Source organism: Ranitomeya variabilis, chromosome 2, assembly GCF_051348905.1.
Source record: "Ranitomeya variabilis isolate aRanVar5 chromosome 2, aRanVar5.hap1, whole genome shotgun sequence".
In the NCBI taxonomy this organism is placed as follows: domain Eukaryota; kingdom Metazoa; phylum Chordata; class Amphibia; order Anura; family Dendrobatidae; genus Ranitomeya; species Ranitomeya variabilis.
The window spans coordinates 422,155,321-422,177,456 of record NC_135233.1 but is presented as its reverse complement, the minus strand read 5'-3'; the positions used below and the strand labels follow the sequence as shown (position 1 = coordinate 422,177,456).

General features: G+C 46.3%; 1 protein-coding gene across 1 annotated transcript in view; it reads left to right on the top strand.

The window, feature by feature from the left end:
* NRIP3 (nuclear receptor interacting protein 3) overlaps positions 1-4,857 on the top strand; it is a 43,702-nt gene extending 38,845 nt beyond the window's left edge. The window contains exons 5-7 of the mRNA XM_077286636.1: positions 2,470-2,522; positions 2,856-2,953; positions 3,334-4,857. Coding sequence (XP_077142751.1) covers positions 2,470-2,522; positions 2,856-2,953; positions 3,334-3,349 — 167 coding nt within the window. The 3' untranslated portion in view covers positions 3,350-4,857. The remainder of the gene's footprint in view (positions 1-2,469; positions 2,523-2,855; positions 2,954-3,333) is intronic.
* The last annotated feature ends 17,279 nt before the right edge of the window (positions 4,858-22,136 follow it).

Here is a 22,136-nt window from a genome sequence, read left to right as displayed (position 1 = left end):
CTGTATGAACCTCGTAGAAGAATGACACAAGGATCATGATGCTCAAAGTGTCAGGGGGTTCGTTTAAGTATAAACACGGCGTAGGTATATGACCCGCTTACAGAGAAATCTGTTCCTTGCATTTCGTTGGGTTAGCTCCTAGCGATTTCAGTGAGTTATAGATTTCTCGGTGGATATTCAGAATACGTAACTTATCTCGCTATCCCTGATCGGTGCCAGTATACATAACTTTTCAAGAACAAAAGAGTCCTATGCAGTTTGGGAAAGTTGCTGTACCAGTTTTAGCTGGTATCAGGCAGGAGGGGAGGATGAGGGTTTTAGACAGAGACTGGCTTTCGCAGCACAGAACCATAAAAATTCCTCCGTGGATGTTGCTAGCAAGCTGGTCTCACATTACAGCCATATAGCAGGGGGAAAGGCTTAGAATTCCAGCCTTGTGCTGGCAGGCAGAGGAAACTGCAGCTGAGAGCTCTGTATGTGTAATTAAAGTAATCAGAACTTCTGCCTGTTTCCTGACACACCAGTATCTCTGGTACCATAAATATTAGGACATGTGAAACCGACCTTAGACAGCCTCAACACATGCAGTTGCAGGGATACAAATATATTATCTGAGCACGTTCGCTCATTACTATTCGATACATTTCTATCAGAATTTATTGTCATATATCCTGGAAACTGTTTTTCCTTAGAGCAGCGATTTCCAACCTGTGGATCTTGAACTATTATTATTATTATTTATTGTTATAGCCCCATTTATTCCATGACGCTTTAGATGTAAGGAGGGGTATACATAATAAAAACAAGTACAATAATCTTAAACAATACAAGTCATAACTGGTACAGGAGGAGAGAGGACCCTGCCCACGAAGGCTCACAATCTACAAGGGATGGGTGAGAATACAGTAGGTGAGGATAGAGCTGGTCATGCAGCGGTTTGGTTGATCGGTGGTTACTGCAGGTTGTAGGCTTGACGGAAGAGGTGGGTCTTCAGGCTCTTTTTGAAGGTTTCGATGGTAGGCGAGAGTCTGATGTGTTGTGGTAGAGGGTTCCAGAGTAGGGGTGATACGCGAGAGAAATCTTGTATACGATTGTGGGAAGAGGAGATAAGAGGGGAGTAGAGAAGGAGATCTTGTGAGGATCGGAGGTTGCGTGTAGGTAAGTACCGGGAGACGAGGTCACAGATGTATGGAGGAGACAGGTTGTGGATGGCTTTGTATGTCATGGTTAGGGTTTTGTAGTGGAGTCTCTGGGCAATGGGGAGCCAGTGAAGGGATTGACAGAGGGGAAAGGCCAGGCAATAGCGGGGGACAGGTGGATTAGTCTGGCAGCAGAGTTTAGAATAGATTGGAGGGGTGCGAGAGTGTTAGAGGGGAGGCCACAGAGCAGGAGGTTGCAGTAGTCAAGGCGGGAGATGATGAGGGCATGGACTAGGGTTTTTGCAGATTCTTGGTTGAGGAATATACGGATTCGTGAAATATTTTTGAGTTGAAGTCGGCAGGAAGTGGAAAGGGCTTGGATATGTGGTTTGAAGGAGAGATCAGCGTCAAGGATTACCCCGAGGCAGCGAGCTTGTGGGACTGGGGAGAGTGACTATTGCAAAACTTCCACTCTCAGCGTGTGCTACAGGCTAAGGCCATGTTCACATGTTCAGTATTTGGTCAGTATGGAAAGTCATCAAAACACAGAACAGGCGTCAATGTTTCAATTATAGCTTTTCTGGCAGTTCCACTTCTTTTTGGCAAAAAAACACTGATGGAAATATACTGAAGTGTGAACTAAGCCTTGAACGTTTCCCCCGATTGTTCCGCTATTGACTTTGGCTCACAAATACTGATGGAAAATACTGACCGAATACTGTTCTTGTGAACGTGGCCTAAAACCACTCCAGACATTGACCTGCCCACATAGCTGCTGTTGAGTCACTGACCGCAAACAGTTATCTTGAACATGACACTACATATCCTATAGGAGAGTTGTATGGGGTCTGTGTGGGGCTCCTCATTTGAGTCTCAACACTTTATGGATAGTGTGAACTAGTGCAGGACTCCCTGCATCAATGAGCCAGGAGAGGGGTGGAAGGTCAGTCCTGGGGGGAGGTTTTGCATTCTGTTTGTAGAGGGGTCCTCACATCTCTGCCTCTTCTCTGCAGATGAAGATAAGAAAAATGGTGTGCACTCAGGTCGTAGGATAGTGAGGTGCTGGTAAACTGACCGTGTGGTCAAGTCTAACATAGAAAAAAATTACCGCACACTCAATATTGATATAATGCAGAAAAAAGGTTTATACCAATTTTATTCAGGAAAAAACAAAATGATAGTTCGCCACAGTGATAGAGTAGAACCCGACGTTTCGACCCTCCCGGGTCTTATTCATGGGGTTACTCTAGTCCTTAGGAATGTATGTACACAAGGTGGCAGTAGTAAACGAGGACCAAACGATCCCTGATATCCCATATCTTCTCTGCAGATGACAAGGAGCGCAACTTCTCTCTGGGGCTCCAGGCTCTGCGCTCCCTGAAGGTAAGAGGGTCTGCAGGGGCGGACATATTGGGGCAACAGGGATCCAAAAGGCGAGGGGGGCTATTTCTACCTCTAAAACAGGTGGAATTGTACATCACAATAAGTTATTGGACTGCAGAGGGCCCAATTATTGTTCTTGCACAGGGTTGAGATTCTGCGTGTGTCCACCAGTGCGGTCCGGATGTATATGGATGACATAAGCTATGCTCCCTGCACTGGATACAATGTATCTATGAGGGCTCATTGTGCTGTAACCAGGGGCAACCACTACTAACAATTCTGCAGCCCAGAATCCCTGGGATCAGCGTCGCCTGACGTCACTTCTTTTCCTAGTGTGTGATAAACCTGGAGAAGAATCATCTTGAAGTGGGAAGAGCGGACAGAGAGGTCGTGCCGTTCATCGCCAGCCGCAGCGCTGCCAAAGAGGAGTGGTGAGTGCTGGCAGCGTGGCGGGGTCTGTAAATCACATAAATGGAAGTCTTAGCAGTTGGGGACCTCCCTCAATACATTCCATATTGGTTCCCCTGGTCAGGACTACTCCCCCATCCTTAGATCAGACGATGGGGATTCCAAAGGGGAAATTTACCTGGGCCCATTGTACACATCTGGTTTTGGGGTGATGGACCAAAATGGGATGTAGGAGGGAGCGGGGGGGCAATCCTGGGGCGACAGCCATAGGCTGCAAAGGAGGAGACGAAGGGCTTGTTGCTTTCCTATGAGGATATAGATTATATGGCTTTCCTATGAGGATAAAGATTATATGGTTAATATGTACCAGGTTTGGATTAACCCTTCCCTCTTTTTATATCAGTTCACTGGATGCATAGGAAGATGGAACTAAAGAAAACCCACATTTTTCCCATCCCCCGTGTCGTCGTTAGCCCGCGGAACCCGTGACGCCTTGGTCTCTGTGCTTTTTCTACCTACCCCTCCTCTTGAAGATATCACTACAGCTGGAGATTTTATACTAGATGTATTTTATTATTCTGCTATTTATAGACAACTGCTGTCACATTGTATCCTGTGCAGATAGACATATATATACCCCTCCTCTACAGCACCACCACATGGCCGGGGCAGGAACTGCTTGCCAATATTTTTACCATACGTGTAAGGTACATAGTAAGGGCTCGATTCAATATCTCACTCGTTTTTGCTGTATTCAGGTTGTTTTTTTTTTTGTGCCAAACTTGTTTTTTAAAGTCTATTTTCTACTTGTTCGTCACTTTTCTATTTGTTCTATCTATCCGTTATTGTGAGTGCGGATTTTGTAATCCAGTAGTTTGCGGCTAATTATTTATGACTTTTAGTAGGTCACTTTTTTTTTTGCGCAAATTGACCCCAAATATCTCTCCCCCAAAGGAGTGATTTCGTTTGTATGCGAGAAACTTTACACACAAATGTTAAACGTGAGTGCGACTGTTTTAAGGGTTGTGCAACATTTTGCTCAAAAAAAGAGGAAAAAAACAGTAAAAGGCAAAAATAAGTTTCATTTTGAAGAATTTGCGCTAGAAGACAAATAAGAAAAGTGACTACAAAACCCACAACTGATGAATCGGAGTCATGAGACGAGGCAGGAGGTGGAAACTTCCCGGCTATCAGAGAATTTTATATTAGATCGTGACGGGAACGTGCAACTGTTGGTTTCGCCTTAGATAAACGTTTATATTGTCGATGGTCAAACCTCAACATATCTGCACATGAAAACATATTAATAAAATGGTATAAAAAGTCCTCCCGCCCTGCAGATGCTCCTCATTAATGGCTGCACTAAGCTGCTTCTGGTCATCAAGACCACTGCGTCCTCATCTGAACCGGGAGCGCGGCCGGTGTCAATGTCAAGCAGAGACGAGCGGGCGAATATTCCGTCACAGATTGATCCATAAAGCGGATGACTGCAACAGCGACCAGTCATTATAGGGGGCACTTACTTGTGCATGTGGGGATATTGCTGTTGGTTCTACCAATTTCCACAGGTGTGATGTGCACAGATCAGAAACATCTTGAAGGGTGTGTGAAGAGCGGAACAAAAATGGTTATCTCAAAAAACCAAAAAGAATTTGTGATCAATATTGACCTGTCCATTCAAGGACATTTTAGCTATAGTGTGAAATCCTATTTTTTGTTTGTGAAACTGCCACTTAGGCGAAACTGTACTGTTTTGTTTGTTGTGAAACTATCACATAGCCGAAACTGTTTTTTTTGTCTTCTCTTTTCTCTCTTTGTTTAAACAAGCAAAACTTGTATAACCACTGAAACTACCTGTACAACTATATAAAGAGGGGATAGCACCTTGAAGGCAGGCGTGCTTCAGAGACTTCCCAGTGATATACTATACGAGACGTGTCTTGTGTATTATTTCTGGTGATTCCCCACTTCCAAAGGCTTCTCCGACTGAGTGTGGTCCCGACATTTCCTGGCGCCTGAACAGGGACCCGAGGTCTGTGTACTCCTTCAAGAACACCGGCAGAATACGAACGAAAAGAGAATCTGGGATAATGGACGGCAGATGAATAAAAACCTGGCCAGGTAAGAGACACTGTTAGATCTCTTATATCTGCCCTGCACTGTCCGTAAGATTTTCTGTGTCGTGTCCTTTAGCGGGTAGTTCTAGTAGAGGAGGATACCTATAGCTCGGGTTCTTGAACTACTTAGGAATTGACCACCTCACGGAGTACGGCATTGAATGAGAGTGAATGTGAATAGAAGGTGTGTGGAAGTTGGGAATAGCCCTATAAGCCGCCCAGGGTGTTGAAACAGAAGAAGTGACTGTCCCACTGGGCAACGTGGTTGCGTCCTTTCGGGGAGACCTCCGCGCCTATGTTCAATCTCTGATCCTGTCTTTGACGAAAACCTGGTGACGGATAAGTGTATGATAGTATGAGCCCAGGACAGATAAATTAGCCTGGGACAAGATACGTTGTATTTTGATCCTCTGTCTGGTTGCATTTGTGTTGTTTGCTATAGGTGTAGGAATCAGGATTTTCTTACATCAACACGGTACGCAGAAGCCGTTAAACATCCTAGCTCCTTAGGAAGAAGGTAACGAGGTATTCTCATACCCAAACGCCACCTAGGGCAAGAAAAGAAAAAAGCTCAGGATAAGAAAATGGGGAATAAGCAAACAAAGTCGGAAACAGAAGAATTAGATATCTATACTATCATAAAGGAGAGAAGTGGTGAAGATGCCACTAAGGGGCTGAGAAAGATTTTTAGTAAGTTTGGAGTTACTAAGGCAGAAGCCTTTAGTAGAAAAAAATGGGAAGGAATTCAGGAAAAAAAAAAAGGCATAATCAGAGACAAGAAATGGATAGATCAGATCCAAGCGTTGATTGATGTCTCTAGGGTAGCAGAAAAAGAGGGATGGACATAATCAACAGAATAAAAAGTGGTGTATTAGACCCGCAGGCTATGGAGAAAAACAAAATGTGGAATATAAGAACACCCCACCCCCATACCTTAACCCACATGCCCCATCTTTTCTCCAAACACCACCTCAAAGTTTAGCCGGACCAGGAGGATGGGTATGTCCGCACTGTGGACAACAAAATCCAGACTGGAGAAATGATTGCCTAGCCTGTGGTACACCTAGACATGGCGCTGTACTTGCCCCTGTTAGGGTAGTACCAAGACCCTTTAGGGAACCTGGTGCTGACGGAGTAATGGGAACTAGATATCACCAAACTCGACAATATTTCCCTTGGTCCCCCGCTGAAGGCATGTCTCTCTTGCATAACGCACCAGATCCCACCCAGTGTCCAGTTAGATTTGCACAATATATACAGCAAATTATGCAGACTCACGCTGGAGTTTGGGCAGATGGAGAAGAATTATGTAGAATGAAAATGACTCCTGGACTCTTCCAGGAGCTATTAGCAAATCTACAGGTACATAGGCCCCAGGCAGGAGATGGTGCCTTACAAACGATAGAATCAGGTACGCAATTTGTAGATCACTTAATGGTTTTCATGAGGGAAAAACAGGCAGAGAGGAACAACGGGAGTGGTGGCTCAGAAATCTGGACAATCAGTAGACGAATATTATCTAAGTGTAGAAAATAATTTCAGAGATGAAGGCATGGATCTAACCGCTCCAGGAATGATGAGGTTAGTTACAAAAACCTTTATAGATGGATTGTCTCCAAAAATGAAGGAAAAGCTTAAGGCCGCAACCCCTGATTGGAGAACCTTGGAAGACCCACACCTGGCTAGACAGAAAGCTGTAGGGATAGAAATGGACTTAAGAGAAAATTCTAAGCCAGTAAGAATTGCACAGGCTAATACTGGCTCTGCTAATCAAAAGTTTACTTGTCATTACTGTAAGAAGCCAGGACATTTCCAAAGGGAATGTAGGAAGAGAAAAGCAGATATAGATTCAGGAACCTTTGTACCCAAAAATAGGATAAATAACCCAGCGCCTGATCAAACAGACAGCTCAGAATGACTGAAGGTTATGCAGGTCTCTCTTCCTTCTAGAAGACCAATAATACAAGTTGAGGTTGAGGGTAAAAATGTACCTTTTCTGATAGATACGGGAGCAACATCCTCCATTTTAAATCAGGACTTTTTACCATATCCTGACAATATATCCTCAAAGGTTACATATGCAGAAGGGTATGATGGTAAAATTCAGGCGTTGCCCTTTACAAAACCTTTAAATGTGAGCTTTGGCCCTAAAACCTTTGTATCCAAATTTTTATTTGCTAAAGGTGCACCTACCTGCTTGCTGGGTACTGATGTCTTAAGTAAAATACACGCAAACATCCATTTTAGAGAAAATGGCACAGTTATGCTGACCATCCCTGAAGATGCAGAAACCCTGGAACAATATGTTAGAATACAGGCAATGGAGGATTTTCCCGAAATTTACACTCAACAAGCAAAAATTGACTTGTCTCGGGTTCCTGACAGCCTATGGGCAAAAGGAGACACTGATGTAGGATTCTTATCAGTAGCTCCTATACTGTTAGAAACTGCCCCGGGAACCATTTTACCTCAGCTCAGGCAATACCCCATCAGCGCCCAGCAAGAACTGGCGATTTCTCAACAAATTCAGGATTATGTGTTACAAGGTGTTTTGGTAGAAATCAGGTCACCCGCCAATACACCCTTATATCCTGTTAAAAAGAAAGTGTCCTCCAAAGAAACTATGGTGAAATATCGCATGGTGCACGACTTACGGGAAATCAATAAGGTTTTGGCACCGGTCACCCCTGTGGTACCGAATCCTCATACCTTACTGTCTCAAATTCCCAGCACTGCTGCATATTTTACGGTAATTGACTTATCAAACGCATTTTTTTCTGTGCCACTACATAAGAACTGTTGGCATTTGTTTGCCTTTACATTCAAGGGTAAACAATTAGCATGGACAAGATTGCCACAAGGTATGGTACACTCACCAACTTTGTACTCTGAAGCAATGCAGACCGTGCTAAAAAATTTCATCCCAGAACCAGGAGTAGTCATTCTACAATATGTAGATGACTTACTTATTTGTTGCCCTGATGAGCAGACGGCAGTTACCTCAACTGTTAATTTCTTAATTTTCCTAGCGCAAGAAGGCTGTAAAGTAAATAGACAGAAACCCTTAAGGCCCCGTCTCACTAAGCGATTTACCAACGATCACGACCAGCGATACGACCTGGCCGTGATCGTTGGTAAGTCGCTGTGTGGTCGCTGGGGAGCTGTCACACAGACAGCTCTCCCCAGCGACCAACGATCAGGGGAACGACTTCGGCATCGTTGAAACTGTCTTCAACGATGCCGAAGTCCCCCTGCAGCACCCGGGTAACCAGGGTAAACATCGGGTTACTAAGCGCAGGGCCGCGCTTAGTAACCCGATGTTTACCCTGGTTACCAAAAATAACAAACACTACATACTCGCCTTTCGGTGTCCAGGTCCCTTGCCGTCTGCTTCCTGCTCTGACTGAGATCCGGCCGTACACTGAGAGCAGATCACAGCGGTGACGTCACTGCTGTGCTCTCACTTCTCACTGTACGGCCGGGAGTCAGTGAGAGCAGGAAGCAGACGGCAAGGGACCTGGACACTGAAAGGCGAGTATGTACTGTTTGTTTTTTTGGGTAACCAGGGTAAACATCGGGTTACTAAGCGCGGCCCTGCGCTTAGTAACCCGATGTTTACCCTGGTTACCAGTGAAGACATCGCTGGATCGGTGTCACACACACCGATTCAGCGATGTCAGCGGGGCCTCAACGACCAAAAAAAGGTCCAGGCCATTCCGACACGACCAGCGATCTCGCAGCAGGGGCCTGATCGCTGGTACGTGTCACACATAGCGAGATCGCTATGGAGGTCGCTGTTGCGTCACAAAACTTGTGACTCAGCAGCGATCTCGCTAGCGATCTCGCTATGTGAGACGGGGCCTTTAGGCTTGTCAACAAACAGTCGTGTTCTTAGGTCACTGCATATCACAGGGCATCAGACACCTCACACCTCAACGTACGGAAGCCATACGTAACATGCTTGAACCCAGGAATCACAAACAGCTGCGTGCTTTCCTAGGTATTGTTTCACACTGTAGACAGTGGATCATACATGCAAGTCAACTCATGCAGCCTTTATATGACTGTATTGCCAACACGCCATATTCACTCAGTGAAGAGGCTAAACAGTCATTTTCCTCTTTGAAAACAGCACTGGTATCAGCTCCGGCTTTGGGACTCCCAGACTACACTAAACCTTTTCAATTGATGGCAGCTGAGATATCCTCACATGCTACAGGGGTGCTCACACAAAAACATGGAAACAAACAGAGACCGGTGGCATACATATCAGCTCATCTGGACCCTGTAGCTAGAGCCGCACCTTCTTGTGTAAGGGTACTGTCACACAGTACCATTTTAATCGCTACGACGGCACGATCCGTGACGTCGCAGCGATCGTATGATTATCGCTCCAGCGTCGTAGACTGCGGTCACACGTTGCAATCACGGCGCTGGAGCGATGCCGAAGTCCCCGGTAACCAGGGTAAACATCGGGTAACTAAGCGCAGGGCCGCGCTTAGTAACCCGATGTTTACCGTGGTTACCAGCGTAAACGTAAAAAAAACAAACAGTACATACTTACATTCCGGTGTCTGTCCCCGGCGTTCTGCTTCTCTCCACTGTGTAAGCGCCATAGCCGGAAAGCACAGCGGTGACGTCAGACGTCACCGCTGTGCTCGCTTTCTGGCTGGCCGGCGCTCACACTGCAGAGAAGCTGAGACGCCGGAGGACAGACACCGGAATGTAAGTATGTACTGTTTGTTTTTTTTACGTTTACGCTGGTAACCACGGTAAACATCGGGTTACTAAGCGCGGCCCTGCGCTTAGTTACCCGATGTTTACCCTGGTTACAAGCGAACACATCGCTGGATCGCTGTCACACACAACGATCCAGCGATGTCAGCGGGTGATCAAGCGACGAAAGAAAGTTCCATACGATCTGCTACGACGTACGATTCTCAGCAGGGTCCCTGATCGCTGCTGCGTGTCAGACACAGCGATATCGTAACGATATCGCTAGAACGTCACGAATCGTACCGTCGTAGCGATCAAAATGGTACTGTGTGACAGTACCCTAAGAGTAGTAGCCGCAATTTCACTGTTATTAGATAAAGCTTCTGAGATTGTTCTTGATCACCCACTTCTAGTTCAGACCACTCATGATGTACATGGCATTCTTAACCAGGTCCAACCTAAACATATTTCAATGGCCAGACACCTCCGCCTCCAATGTTCCCTACTACTGCCGCCCAACATTTCCTTTGCCAGGGTTCAGACTCTTAATCTCGCGTCTTTGCTCCCTTTAGGGTACTGTCACACAGTACCATTTTGATCGCTACGACGGTACGATTCGTGACGTTCTAGTGATATCGTTACGATATCGCAGTGTCTGACACGCAGCAGCGATCAGGGATCCTGCTGAGAATCGTACGTCGTAGCAGATCGTATGGAACTTTCTTTCGTCGCTTGATCACCCGCTGACATCGCTGGATCGTTGTGTGTGACAGCGATCCAGCGATGTGTTCGCTTGTAACCAGGGTAAACATCGGGTAACTAAGCGCAGGGCCGCGCTTAGTAACCCGATGTTTACCGTGGTTACCAGCGTAAACGTAAAAAAAACAAACAGTACATACTTACATTCCGGTGTCTGTCCTCCGGCGTCTCAGCTTCTCTGCAGTGTGAGCGCCGGCCAGCCAGAAAGCGAGCACAGCGGTGACGTCTGACGTCACCGCTGTGCTTTCCGGCTATGGCGCTTACACAGTGGAGAGAAGCAGAACGCCGGGGACAGACACCGGAATGTAAGTATGTACTGTTTGTTTTTTTTACGTTTACGCTGGTAACCACGGTGAACATCGGGTTACTAAGCGCGGCCCTGCGCTTAGTTACCCGATGTTTACCCTGGTTACCGGGGACTTCGGCATCGCTCCAGCGCCGTGATTGCAACGTGTGACCGCAGTCTACGACGCTGGAGCGATAATCATACGATCGCTGCGACGTCACGGATCGTGCCGTCGTAGCGATTAAAATGGTACTGTGTGACAGTACCCTTAGAGTCTGAGGGGGGTACCATACCTGAGGAAACTGCACTCTCCAACTCCTTTGACCCATCAGAGTCAATGCATGATTGTGTACAATTAATGGAACAAGAGACTCAGGGCTTACGTAATGTACGTGACAAGCCACTCTGTAATGCTACATTTGAACTTTTCATAGATGGCAGTAGATATGCAGATATGAATGGACAATTTCATACAGGTTATGCGGTAGTAACTCAGCATGAAGTGCTGAAAGCAGAACCTCTCCCTGCTAATCAGTCTGCACAAGAAGCAGAACTTACGGCATTAGTTGAAGCTCTAAAAATAGCCAAAGATCAGACAGCAAACATATACACTGATTCTAGATATGCACATGGCATTATTTTCGATTTTGGCGTAATATGGAGAGCCAGAGGTTATATGACTGCTTCAGGCCAACCTGTTAAACATGCCTCCCTCATTAGACAGATTCTGGAGGCAGCACAAGAAACTAAAGAAATAGCGGTGATAAAGGTAGCTGCACATGTGAGACTCGACACCGAGGAAGCCAGGGGTAACGATAAAGCCGACAAAGCAGCAAAACAGGCAGCACGTAAACCCTTACATCATGCCCACACACTAGATAGCTCTGAAGATGATGAGGAGAGATTGAAGGAAGCTCAGAAACAGGTAGACGACGAAGAACGAGGGCAGTGGCAGAAAAAAGGGGCAGAAGATCAGCAAGGATTATGGAAAAAAGGAACTTTGTTGTGTTTACCCAGAGCCTGGTACCCCGCAGTGGCGAGTGACCTCCACCTACCTACGCATGTATCGGCAAACGGTATGACGCTCAAGGTAAAAGAAAGGTGGTTGGCTCCAGGCTTTGGTAATTTCGCTCGGAACATGTGTGCTGCATGCGCTATATGCCTGGCACACAATCCAGGTCAGACCATTAAAACCCCAACCAAGCATCATGTAAGACCACTGTATCCCTTTCAAAGACTCCAGATCGACTACATCCAGCTTCCTAGGTACAATGGATACGAATATGTGCTTGTGTGTGTGGACATGTTCTCAGGGTGGCCAGAGGCTTATCCAGTTCGTAAAGCCTCAGCAAAAACTACTGCCATTAAAATAGCACATGAACTGATACCCCGTTACGGCATGCCTGAGGTGATCGAGTCAGATAGGGGTACCCATTTTACTGGGGAAATATTCCAGAATGTTATGAAAATGTTGGGAGTAGAAAACCAGTTTCACACTCCGTATCACCCACAGAGTTCAGGTAAAGTGGAAAGATTAAATGGAACAATAAAATTAAAAATCCAGAAGGCCATGGCAGAAACAGGAAAGCCTTGGACCGAGTGTCTACCACTTGCCCTGTATTCCATCCGAAACGCCCCAAGGGGGAAGGCTAAGCTGTCACCACATGAGATTCTTTTTGGTAGGGCAGCAAATTTGGGTTGTTATTTTCCACAACAACTGATGTTGAATACTGAGACTTTAACTGCTTATGTACAAGAATTACAAAAACGTTTAACTACAGTGCATTCGCAAGTTTTTGCTTCCCTTCCAGATCCAGAAAATCTCGAAGGAGGCCACAAGTTGGAACCTGGTGATCAAATCTACGTGAAAAGACACACCAGAAAGACTCTGGAACCGAGATTTGACGGACCTTTCCAAGTCCTGTTAACAACTCCAACAGCAGTCAAGCTTGAAGGAAAGGCATCATGGATACATGCAAGCCATTGCAAAAAATCAGTATAAGACTCATGATACTGATGTTAATAATGTTAACCTCAACGGAATGCATGTATGTGGGAATCCCGCAGCCGGGTACTGTAGCCCCTTGGGACAAAAACCCTCTTGGTGTATGCTTCAGAATGTATCTAGTTTTGTGGATTTGGCTCACAGATTGGTATTGCAGCACTCAGCTTTGTGGGATCTGCCTGAGGGTACATTTTGGATATGCGGAGAAGGAACATATAAATGGCTTCCCGTAGGTATAAAGGGTACTTGTACATTAGGACGCCTAACCCCAGCTACTTTCATAATTTCGAACAAACAAGTGAATATGCAAGCCGTGCCCAAGCACACACTGTATAAAAGAGCTGCAGATAACTCACCACGTCCCTCGGGGAGGCCACATATAGTACAAATGGGAATTCCCAACAAAATTGCTAGTACCATTTTTATTTATCCTATGTTAACACAGATGTGGGATAAATTAGTTAGAGCCACGGATTATCTAGATGACCAGATTTGGGATATATTGGACATATTAAATACTAGTATAGCTGTACAGAATCAGCTTATAATAGTCACTAACCAACATACCCTGGTATTGGATTACCTAACTGCCTCACAAGGGGGTATGTGTCAAATCATCGGACCCACCTGCTGTCATTATATAGACCCGAATAGTACTATGAGTATGAGATTTAAATTAGAAGACGTACAACGACTCAGGGATCAGTATGACAAAGACAATGACCAAAATAAGGATAGCTGGTGGTCAGATACCTTTTCTTTTCTTAACCCGGCCAATTGGTTCAGGGGGATCGGTGGGTGGGTTACCGGGATTATGCAAAGCCTAATACATACAGTTATAGTTATTGTAATTGTATATGTATTATTCAAGGTTGTACTCAAGGGTATCTCGGTATGCACAAATAAATTTTGTGTAATGGATGCGAGAATATAAAGTTTTTTTTTTGTTTTTTTTTGTAATATCACAAAAAGAATGACTAAAATAATCGTCTATATGACAATGTTTTGAATGGAATATGTCAAAGGGGGAATTGTGAAGAGCGGAACAAAAATGGTTATCTCAATAAACCAAAAAGAATTTGTGATCAATATTGACCTGTCCATTCAAGGACATTTTAGCTATAGTGTGAAATCCTATTTTTTGTTTGTGAAACTGCCACTTAGGCGAAACTGTACTGTTTTGTTTGTTGTGAAACTATCACATAGCCGAAACTGTTTTTTTTGTCTTCTCTTTTCTCTCTTTGTTTAAACAAGCAAAACTTGTATAACCACTGAAACTACCTGTACAACTATATAAAGAGGGGATAGCACCTTGAAGGCAGGCGTGCTTCAGAGACTTCCCAGTGATATACTATACGAGACGTGTCTTGTGTATTATTTCTGGTGATTCCCCACTTCCAAAGGCTGCTCCGACTGAGTGTGGTCCCGACAGGTGTGAATACTTTTTCCTATATTGCATACATACAGATAGACCGTATATATAGTCTGCACGCCGCAGGCAATTATAACCCTAATTCTGCAGATTTCCATGAAAGACATTATGTCAATGAAACTTGTGACTCCCGTGAACTTGGGAACCCAGCAATCCCATACAGCTATTAATGTACCGACCATAGAAATGGCCCCCTCTGTCATCTCAGGGAGACTTTCCACCTAAACAACATAATAATAATCATGGGATCCTAAACATTTTGTGTAATTTGTCTCCGGAAATGAATGAGTTAATAGTTTATTTACCTCTATATAACACCATGTGGACGCAGACATGTTACCGCTGACAACCGATGAAATGGCAGCAGAGGCAAATCTGTGGCCAATGAGAATAAGGATAAATGAAAATGGAGTTCTGTCCCTTTAAGAGAAGTAATGACACATTGTAACAGTTTCACCTGTGTCTGCTGTGCTGGAGATCAGGCTTCCTCTGGAGATTCCACTGTAATAGCAACGGTCGCCTGGGATTTGTGCCAACGTCACCAGAACCGGATCTGATGGATTACTGGAGATTCTTATAATAAACAGAACTGTGTCAAGGGTCCAGAGAGTTACAGCTGAGCCGTGTATCTAATCCTATGTGTGATACTGTCTGCTGAGCCGTGTAACTAATCCTATCCTGTGTGATACTGTCTACTGAGCTGTGTATCTAATCCCATCCTGTGTGGTACTGACTGCTGAGCCATGTATCTAATCCTATCCTGTGATACTGTCTGCTGAGCTGTGTATCTAATCCTATCCTGTGTGATACTGACTGCTGAGCCGTGTATCTAATCCCACCATGTGTGGTACTGTCTGCTGAGCTGTGTATCTAATCCTGTGATACTGTCTGCTGAGCCGTGTATCTAATCCTATGTGTGATACTGTCTGCTGAGCCGTGTATCTAATTCTGCTGTGTGATACTGTCTGCTGAGCCGTGTATCTAATTCTGCTGTGTGTGATACTGTCTGCTGAGCCGTGTATCTAATCCCACCATGTGTGGTACTGTCTGCTGAGCCGTGTATCTAATCACACCATGTGTGGAACTGTCTGCTGAGCTTTAGCATGTCGCCTTCCTCTGCAGTAGTGGCCTGATATCCATGGCGCGGGTGCAGGCTGCTGTGACGTTGCGCTGTGTCCTGCGCTATTACTGTCCTCCGGCTTCTCAGCAGTTGATCTGAGTGACGGCCGCGCTCATACAGCTCTGTCCCATCCCACTAAGGAGACCCCCGGAGGGCCGGTCCCTTCAAGTGTCAGCAGGAAGATTGCAGCTTCCAGGGAACAGGAAGTCACAGTGCGGGGGGGCAGCGCGGGAGGAGACTGGCATCAGCCGCTCTGCGTGACCCCACTAAGAGGAGCGGATACACAGATCAGGATAACGGGGGAGCAGAGCATCACTACAAAACTGGGCAGATCGGACCCTCAGCAAAACCAGGTGATCACCCCGTGGGAGTCTGGTCTTGTTTAAAGGGGGTGTCCAGTGTTGGGGCCTTTTGGGGAGGGGGTGAGGTGCGCAGATGCCACCACTGCCACCAATTATCAAGGAGGAAACTATTAGGAGGTCGTATACAGATCCCCCCTCCATCACCTTTTTGCCATGGATAACAGTTGGGGAGATCACCCGCCCTCCGCCGCTGCCTCTAATCATCAGAGGAATGACAGAATTGACTGACAAGTGATGGACGCGGCCGCTTCCACTACTAGGCCGGCTACTGGCGAACATATACACCTCCGATTCCAAGGTTTCGATTGCAGGTTTGGGTTCCTGCAGAACTGGGCCGACTTCTCAGTGGGCTACAGGCTCTACGCTAGGGACGGGCTGCACCTCAATGGGGAAGGTGCAGCTGTGCTGGGGGAGAAAATGGCTAGAAGGTTGGAGGAGTGTTTAAACTAGGGATTGGGGGGGAGGGTATTCAATTTATAGGAGGAGAAGATAGGGCAGATAGAGACCTGGGCACAAATAAGGAAGTTGGGGGTGGCGGTGGCATGGGGGGTGGGGTTAGAACAGTTTTTAAGAAAGAATAGAGGTACAGAGAGGAACATCAAGTGCATGTATACTAATGCCAGAAGCCTCGCCAACAAAATGGAGGAATTAGAACTAATGTTGTTGGAGCATAATTATGACATGGTGGGGATATCTGAAACATGGCTGGATGAGAGCCATGACTGGGCTGTTAACTTGCAGGGCTATAGCCTTTTCAGAAATGACCGTACAGATAAACGAGGGGGTGGGGTGTGTCTGTATGTAAAATCGTCCTTAAAACCCATCCAGCGTGATAATATAGGTGAATTTAATGAAAAGGTAGAGTCCCTGTGGGTGGAGATAAGGGGAGGGGGAAAAATAATAAATTACTGATAGGGGTTTGTTATAAATCTCCAAAAATAATGGAAGCAATGGAGAATATCCTCATAAAGCAAATAGATGAAGCTGCGACTCAAGGAGAAGTCATTATTATGGGGGACTTCAACTACCCTGAAATAGATTGGGGAACAGAAACCTGCAGTTCCAGCAAAGGTAATCGGTTTTTGACAACTATGAGAGACAATTACCTTTCACAACTGGTTCAGGACCCAACAAGAAGGGGGGCACTGCTAGACCTAATATTAACCAACAGGCCAGACCTCATAGCAAATATAAGGGTTGGGGGTCACTGGGGGAATAGTGATCACAAAATAATAAGTTTTTGTGTATCCTTTAATAAGATGTGTAGTAGAGGGGTGACAAGGACACTAAACTTCAGGAGGGCAAATTTCCAACGGATGAGAGATGATCTTGGTGCAATTAAATGGGACGATATCCTGAGACATAAAAATACCCAAAGAAAATGGGAGACGTTTATTAGCATCCTGGATAGGACCTGTGCACAGTATATACCGTATGGGAATAAACATACTAGAAATAGGAGGAAACCAATATAGCTAAATAGAGCTGTAAGGGGTGCAATAAGTGACAAAAAAAGCATTTAGAGAATTAAAGGGAACCTGTCACCACGTTTTTGGAAGATGGGATAAAAATAGCGTTAAATAGGGGCAGAGGTGGGCGTTACATTAGTGTGTGTGTTATGCGTTTATTACCCACCTAAGTTGCCGAAATAACTTTGCAAAGTCTCCGTTTTCGCCTGTCAATCAGGCTGGTCAGGTCGCATGGGCGTTGTCTTCCCCCAGATTTGGCGTAGTTTTCCGTTGGTGGCGTAGTGGTGTGCGCATGCCCAAAGTCCGGAATCCTCTTCCAGGGGATTTAAAATAGCGCGGTGTTCGTTATTGCATTGGTGATCGGTGGGCGCGGCCATCTTCCTTTGGCCGCGCGTGCGCAGAAGCGGCGCTCTGCTGGCCGCGGCTTCAGGAAAATGGCCGCCGCGATATCCATCTGCGCACGCGCGGCATCCCGCGGCCATTTTCCTGAAGCCGCGGCCAGCAGAGCGCCGCTTCTGCGCACGCGCGGCCAAAGGAAGATGGCCGCGCCCACCGATCACCAATGCAATAACGAACACCGCGCTATTTTAAATCCCCTGGAAGAGGATTCCGGACTTTGGGCATGCGCACACCACTACGCCACCAACGGAAAACTACGCCAAATCTGGGTGAAGACACCACGCCCATGTGACCTGACCAGCCTGATTGACAGGCGAAAACGGAGACTTTGCAAAGTTATTTCGGCAACTTAGGTGGGTAATAAACGCATAACACACACACTAATGTAACGCCCACCTCTGCCCCTATTTAACGCTATTTTTATCCCATCTTCCAAAAACGTGGTGACAGGTTCCCTTTAAAGGAAGTAGGTAGTGATGAGGCATTAAATAAATACAGAAAATTAAATAAATTCTGTAAAAAGCAAATCAAGGCAGCAAAAATTGAGACAGAGAGACTCATTGCCAGAGAGAGTAAAAATAATCCCAAAATATTCTTTAACTACATAAATAGTAAGAAACTAAAAAATGAAAGTGTTGGCCCCCTTAAAAATAGTCTGGGTGAAATGGTGGATGAGGATGAGGAAAAAGCCAACATGCTAAATGACTTTTTTTCATCAGTATTTACCCAAGAAAATCCCATGGCAGACAATATGATCAGTGATAACAAAAATTCCCCATTAAGGCTACGTTCACATTTGCGTTGTGCGCCGCAGCGTCGGCGCCGCAGCGCACAACGCAAACAAAAACGCAGCAAAACGCATGCACAACGCTGCGTTTTGCGCCGCATGCGTCGTTTTTTTCATTGAATTTGGACGCAGCAAAAATGCAACTTGCTGCGTCCTCTGCGCCCCGACGCGGGCGCCGCATGCGGCGCAAAACGCAAGTGCGCCGCATGTCCATGCGCCCCCATGTTAAATATAGGGGCGCATGACGCATGCGGCGCCGCTGCGGCGCCCGACGCTGCGGCGCTGGCCGCAAATGTGAACGTAGCCTTAGTGTCACCTGCTTAACCCAGCAGGAAGTACGGCGGCGTCTAAAAATCACTAAAATTGACAAATCTCCGGGCCCGGATGGGATACACCCCCGAGTACTGCAGGAATTAAGTACAGTCATTGAAAGACCATTATTTTTAATCTTTAACCCCTTAACGACTGCCGATACGCCTTTTAACGGCGGCCGCTAAGGGTACTTAAACCACAGCGCCGTTAATTAACGGCGCTGTGGAAAAAGTGAATAGCGCCCCCCAGAGTCGGATTTTCTCTGGGGTCTCGGTTGCCGTGGGTAGCCGAGACCCCAGAGAACATGATTCGGGGGGGTTTTACCGACCCCCGAGTTGCGATCGCCGGTAATTAACCGTTTACCGGCGGTCGCAACAACAAAAAAAAAAAAAACGCGATTTGCCATTTAATTTCTCTGTCCTCCGATGTGATCGCACATCGGAGGACAGAGAAATAGGGTCCCCGATAGCCCCCCAATACTCACCTACCTCCCCCGGTGCTCCTCGTGGCTCCCGATGGGCGCCGCCATCTTTTTTCCGGGGAAAAGATGGCGGGCGCATGCGCAGTACGCCCGCCGCCCGACACCCGGAAGATCTTTGGGGTCTCGGCTGCCTCACACATCAGAGGACAGAGAAATAGGGGGATTCGGGGACCCTATCATACTCACCCGGTGTCCCCGGGTCCTCTTCTGTCTTCTCCTGCCGGCCGACTTTTTCATAATGGCGGGCGCATGCGCAGTGCGCCCGCCATCTGCCGGCCAACAGGAGAGACGAGTTGGGGCTAAAATTAGGGTTAGGGTTGGGGCTAAATTTAGGGTTAGGATTAGGGTTAGGGTTGGGGCTAAATTTAGGGTTAGGGTTGGGGCTAAATTTAGGGTTAGGGCTAGGGTTAGGGTTAGGCTACTTTCACACTAGCGTTTTTTGGCTTCCGCCGCAATGCGTCGTTGGAGAAAAAACGCATCCTGCAAAAGTGCTTGCAGGATGCGTTTTTTCTCCATTGGCTTGCATTAGTGATGCATTGCGACGGATTGCCACACGTCGCATCCGTCATGCGACGGATGCGTCGTGCTTTGGCGGACCATCAGCACAAAAAAGCTACATGTAACTTTTTTGTGCGACGTGTCCGCCATTTCCGACCGCGCATGCGCGGCCGGAACTCCGCCCCCGCCTCCCCGCACCTCACAATGGGGCAGCGGATGCGTTGAAAAAACAGCATCCTCTGCACCCATTGTGCAGCGCTTACAACGCTAGCGTCGGTACATCGGCCCGACACACTGCGATGGGCCGAGTACGACGCTAGTGTGAAAGTAGCCTTAGGCTTCTTTCACACTTGCGTCGGTACGAGGCGGTCGCAATGCGTCGGCCCGACGTACGTTGTGAAAATTGTGCAAAACGTGGGCAGCGGATGCAGTTTTTCAACGCATCCGCTGCCCAGTCTATGTCCTGGGGAGGAGGGGGCAGAGTTACGGCCACGCATGCGCGGAAATGGCGGACGCGACGTACAAAAAAAAAGTTACATTGAACTTTTTTTGTGACGACGGGGCTAAAGTTATGGTTAGGGTTGGGGCTAAAGTTAGGGTTAGGGTTGGGGCTAAAGTTAGGGTTAGAGTTGGGATTAGGGTTAGGGTTTGGAGTAGGGTTGGGATTAGGGTTACGTTTGGGATTAGGGTTGGTATTAGGGTTACGTTTGGGATTAGGGGTGTGTTGGATTTAGGGTTTTGATTAGGGTTATGGTTAGGGTTGAGATTAGGGCTGTTTTGGGGTTAGGGTTGTGATTATCGTTAGGGTTGTGATTAGGATTATGGATCGGGTTGAGATTAGGGTTAGGGGTGTGTTGGAGTTAGGGTTGGAGTTATAATTTGGGGGTTTCCACTGTTTAGGTACATCAGGGGGTCTCCAAACACGACAGCCAATTTTGCGCTAAAAAAGTCAAATGGTGCTCCCTCCCTTCTGAGCTCTGCCGTGCGCCCAAACAGTGGTTTACCCCCACATATGGGGCATCAGCGTACTCGGGATAAATTGGACAACAACTTTTGGGGTCCAATTTCTCCTGTTACCCTTGTGAAAATAAAAACTTGGGGGCTAAAAATCTTTTTTGTGGAAAATTTTTTTTTTTTTATTTTCACTACTCTGCATTATAAACTTCTGTGAAGCACTTGGGCATTCAAAGTTCTCACCACATATCTAGATAAGTTCCTTGGGGGGTCGATTTTCCAAAATGGGGTCACTTGTGGGGGGTTTCTACTGTTTAGGTACATCAGTGGCTCTGCAAACGCAACATAACGCCCGCAGACCATTCTATCAAAGCCTGCATTTCAAAATGGCGCTCCTTCCCTTCCGAGCTCTGCCGTGCGCCCAAACAGTGGTTTACCCCCACATATTGGGTACCAGCATACTCAGGACAAATTGGACAACAACTTTTGGGGTCCAATTTCTCTTGTTACCCTTGTGAAAATAAAAATTTTGGGGCTAAAAAAATCTTTTGTGGGAAAATTTTTTATTTTTTATTTTCACTACTCTGCATTATAAACTTCTGTGAAGCACTTGGGCATTCAAAGTTTTCACCACATATCTAGATAAGTTCCTTGGGGGGTCGATTTTCCAAAATGGGGTCACTTGTTGGGGGTTTCTACTGTTTAGGTACATTAGGGGTCTGCAAACGCAACATAACGCTCGCAGACAATTCTATCAAAGTCTGCATTCCAAAATGGCGCTCCTTCCCTTCCGAGCTCTGCCGTGCGCCCAAACAGTGGTTTACCCCCACATATGGGGTACCAGCATACTCAGGACAAATTGGACAACGACATTTGGGGTCCAATTTCTCTTGTTACCCTTGTGAAAATAAAAACTTGGGGGCTAAAAAATCTTTATTGTTAAAAAAAAATATTTTTTATTTTCACGACTCTGCATTATAAACTTCTGTGATGCACTTGGGCATTCAAAGTTCTCACTACACATCTAGATAAGTTCCATGGGGGGTCTAGTTTCCAAAATGGGGTCACTTTTGGGGGGTTTCTACTGTTTAGGCACATCAGGGGCTCTCCAAATGCGACATGGCGTCCGATCTCAATTCCAGTCAATTTTGCATTGAAAAGTCAAATGGTGCTCCTTTGCTTCCGAGCTCAGCCATGCGCCCAAACAGTGGTTTACCCCCACATATGGGGTGTCGGCGTACTCAAGACAAATTGTACAACAACTTCTGGGGTCCATTTTCTCCTGTTACCCTTGGTAAAATAAAAATTTGGAGGCAAAAAGATCATTTTTGTAGAAAAAATGCGATTTTTTTATTTTCACGGCTCTACGTTATAAGCTTCTGTGAGGCACCTGGGGGTTTAAAGTGCTCACCACACATCTAGATAAGTTCCTTAAGGGGTCTAGTTTCCAAAATGGTGTCATTTGTGGGGGGTCTCTGTTGTGAACTCTATTTTTGGGCTCCCTCTAGT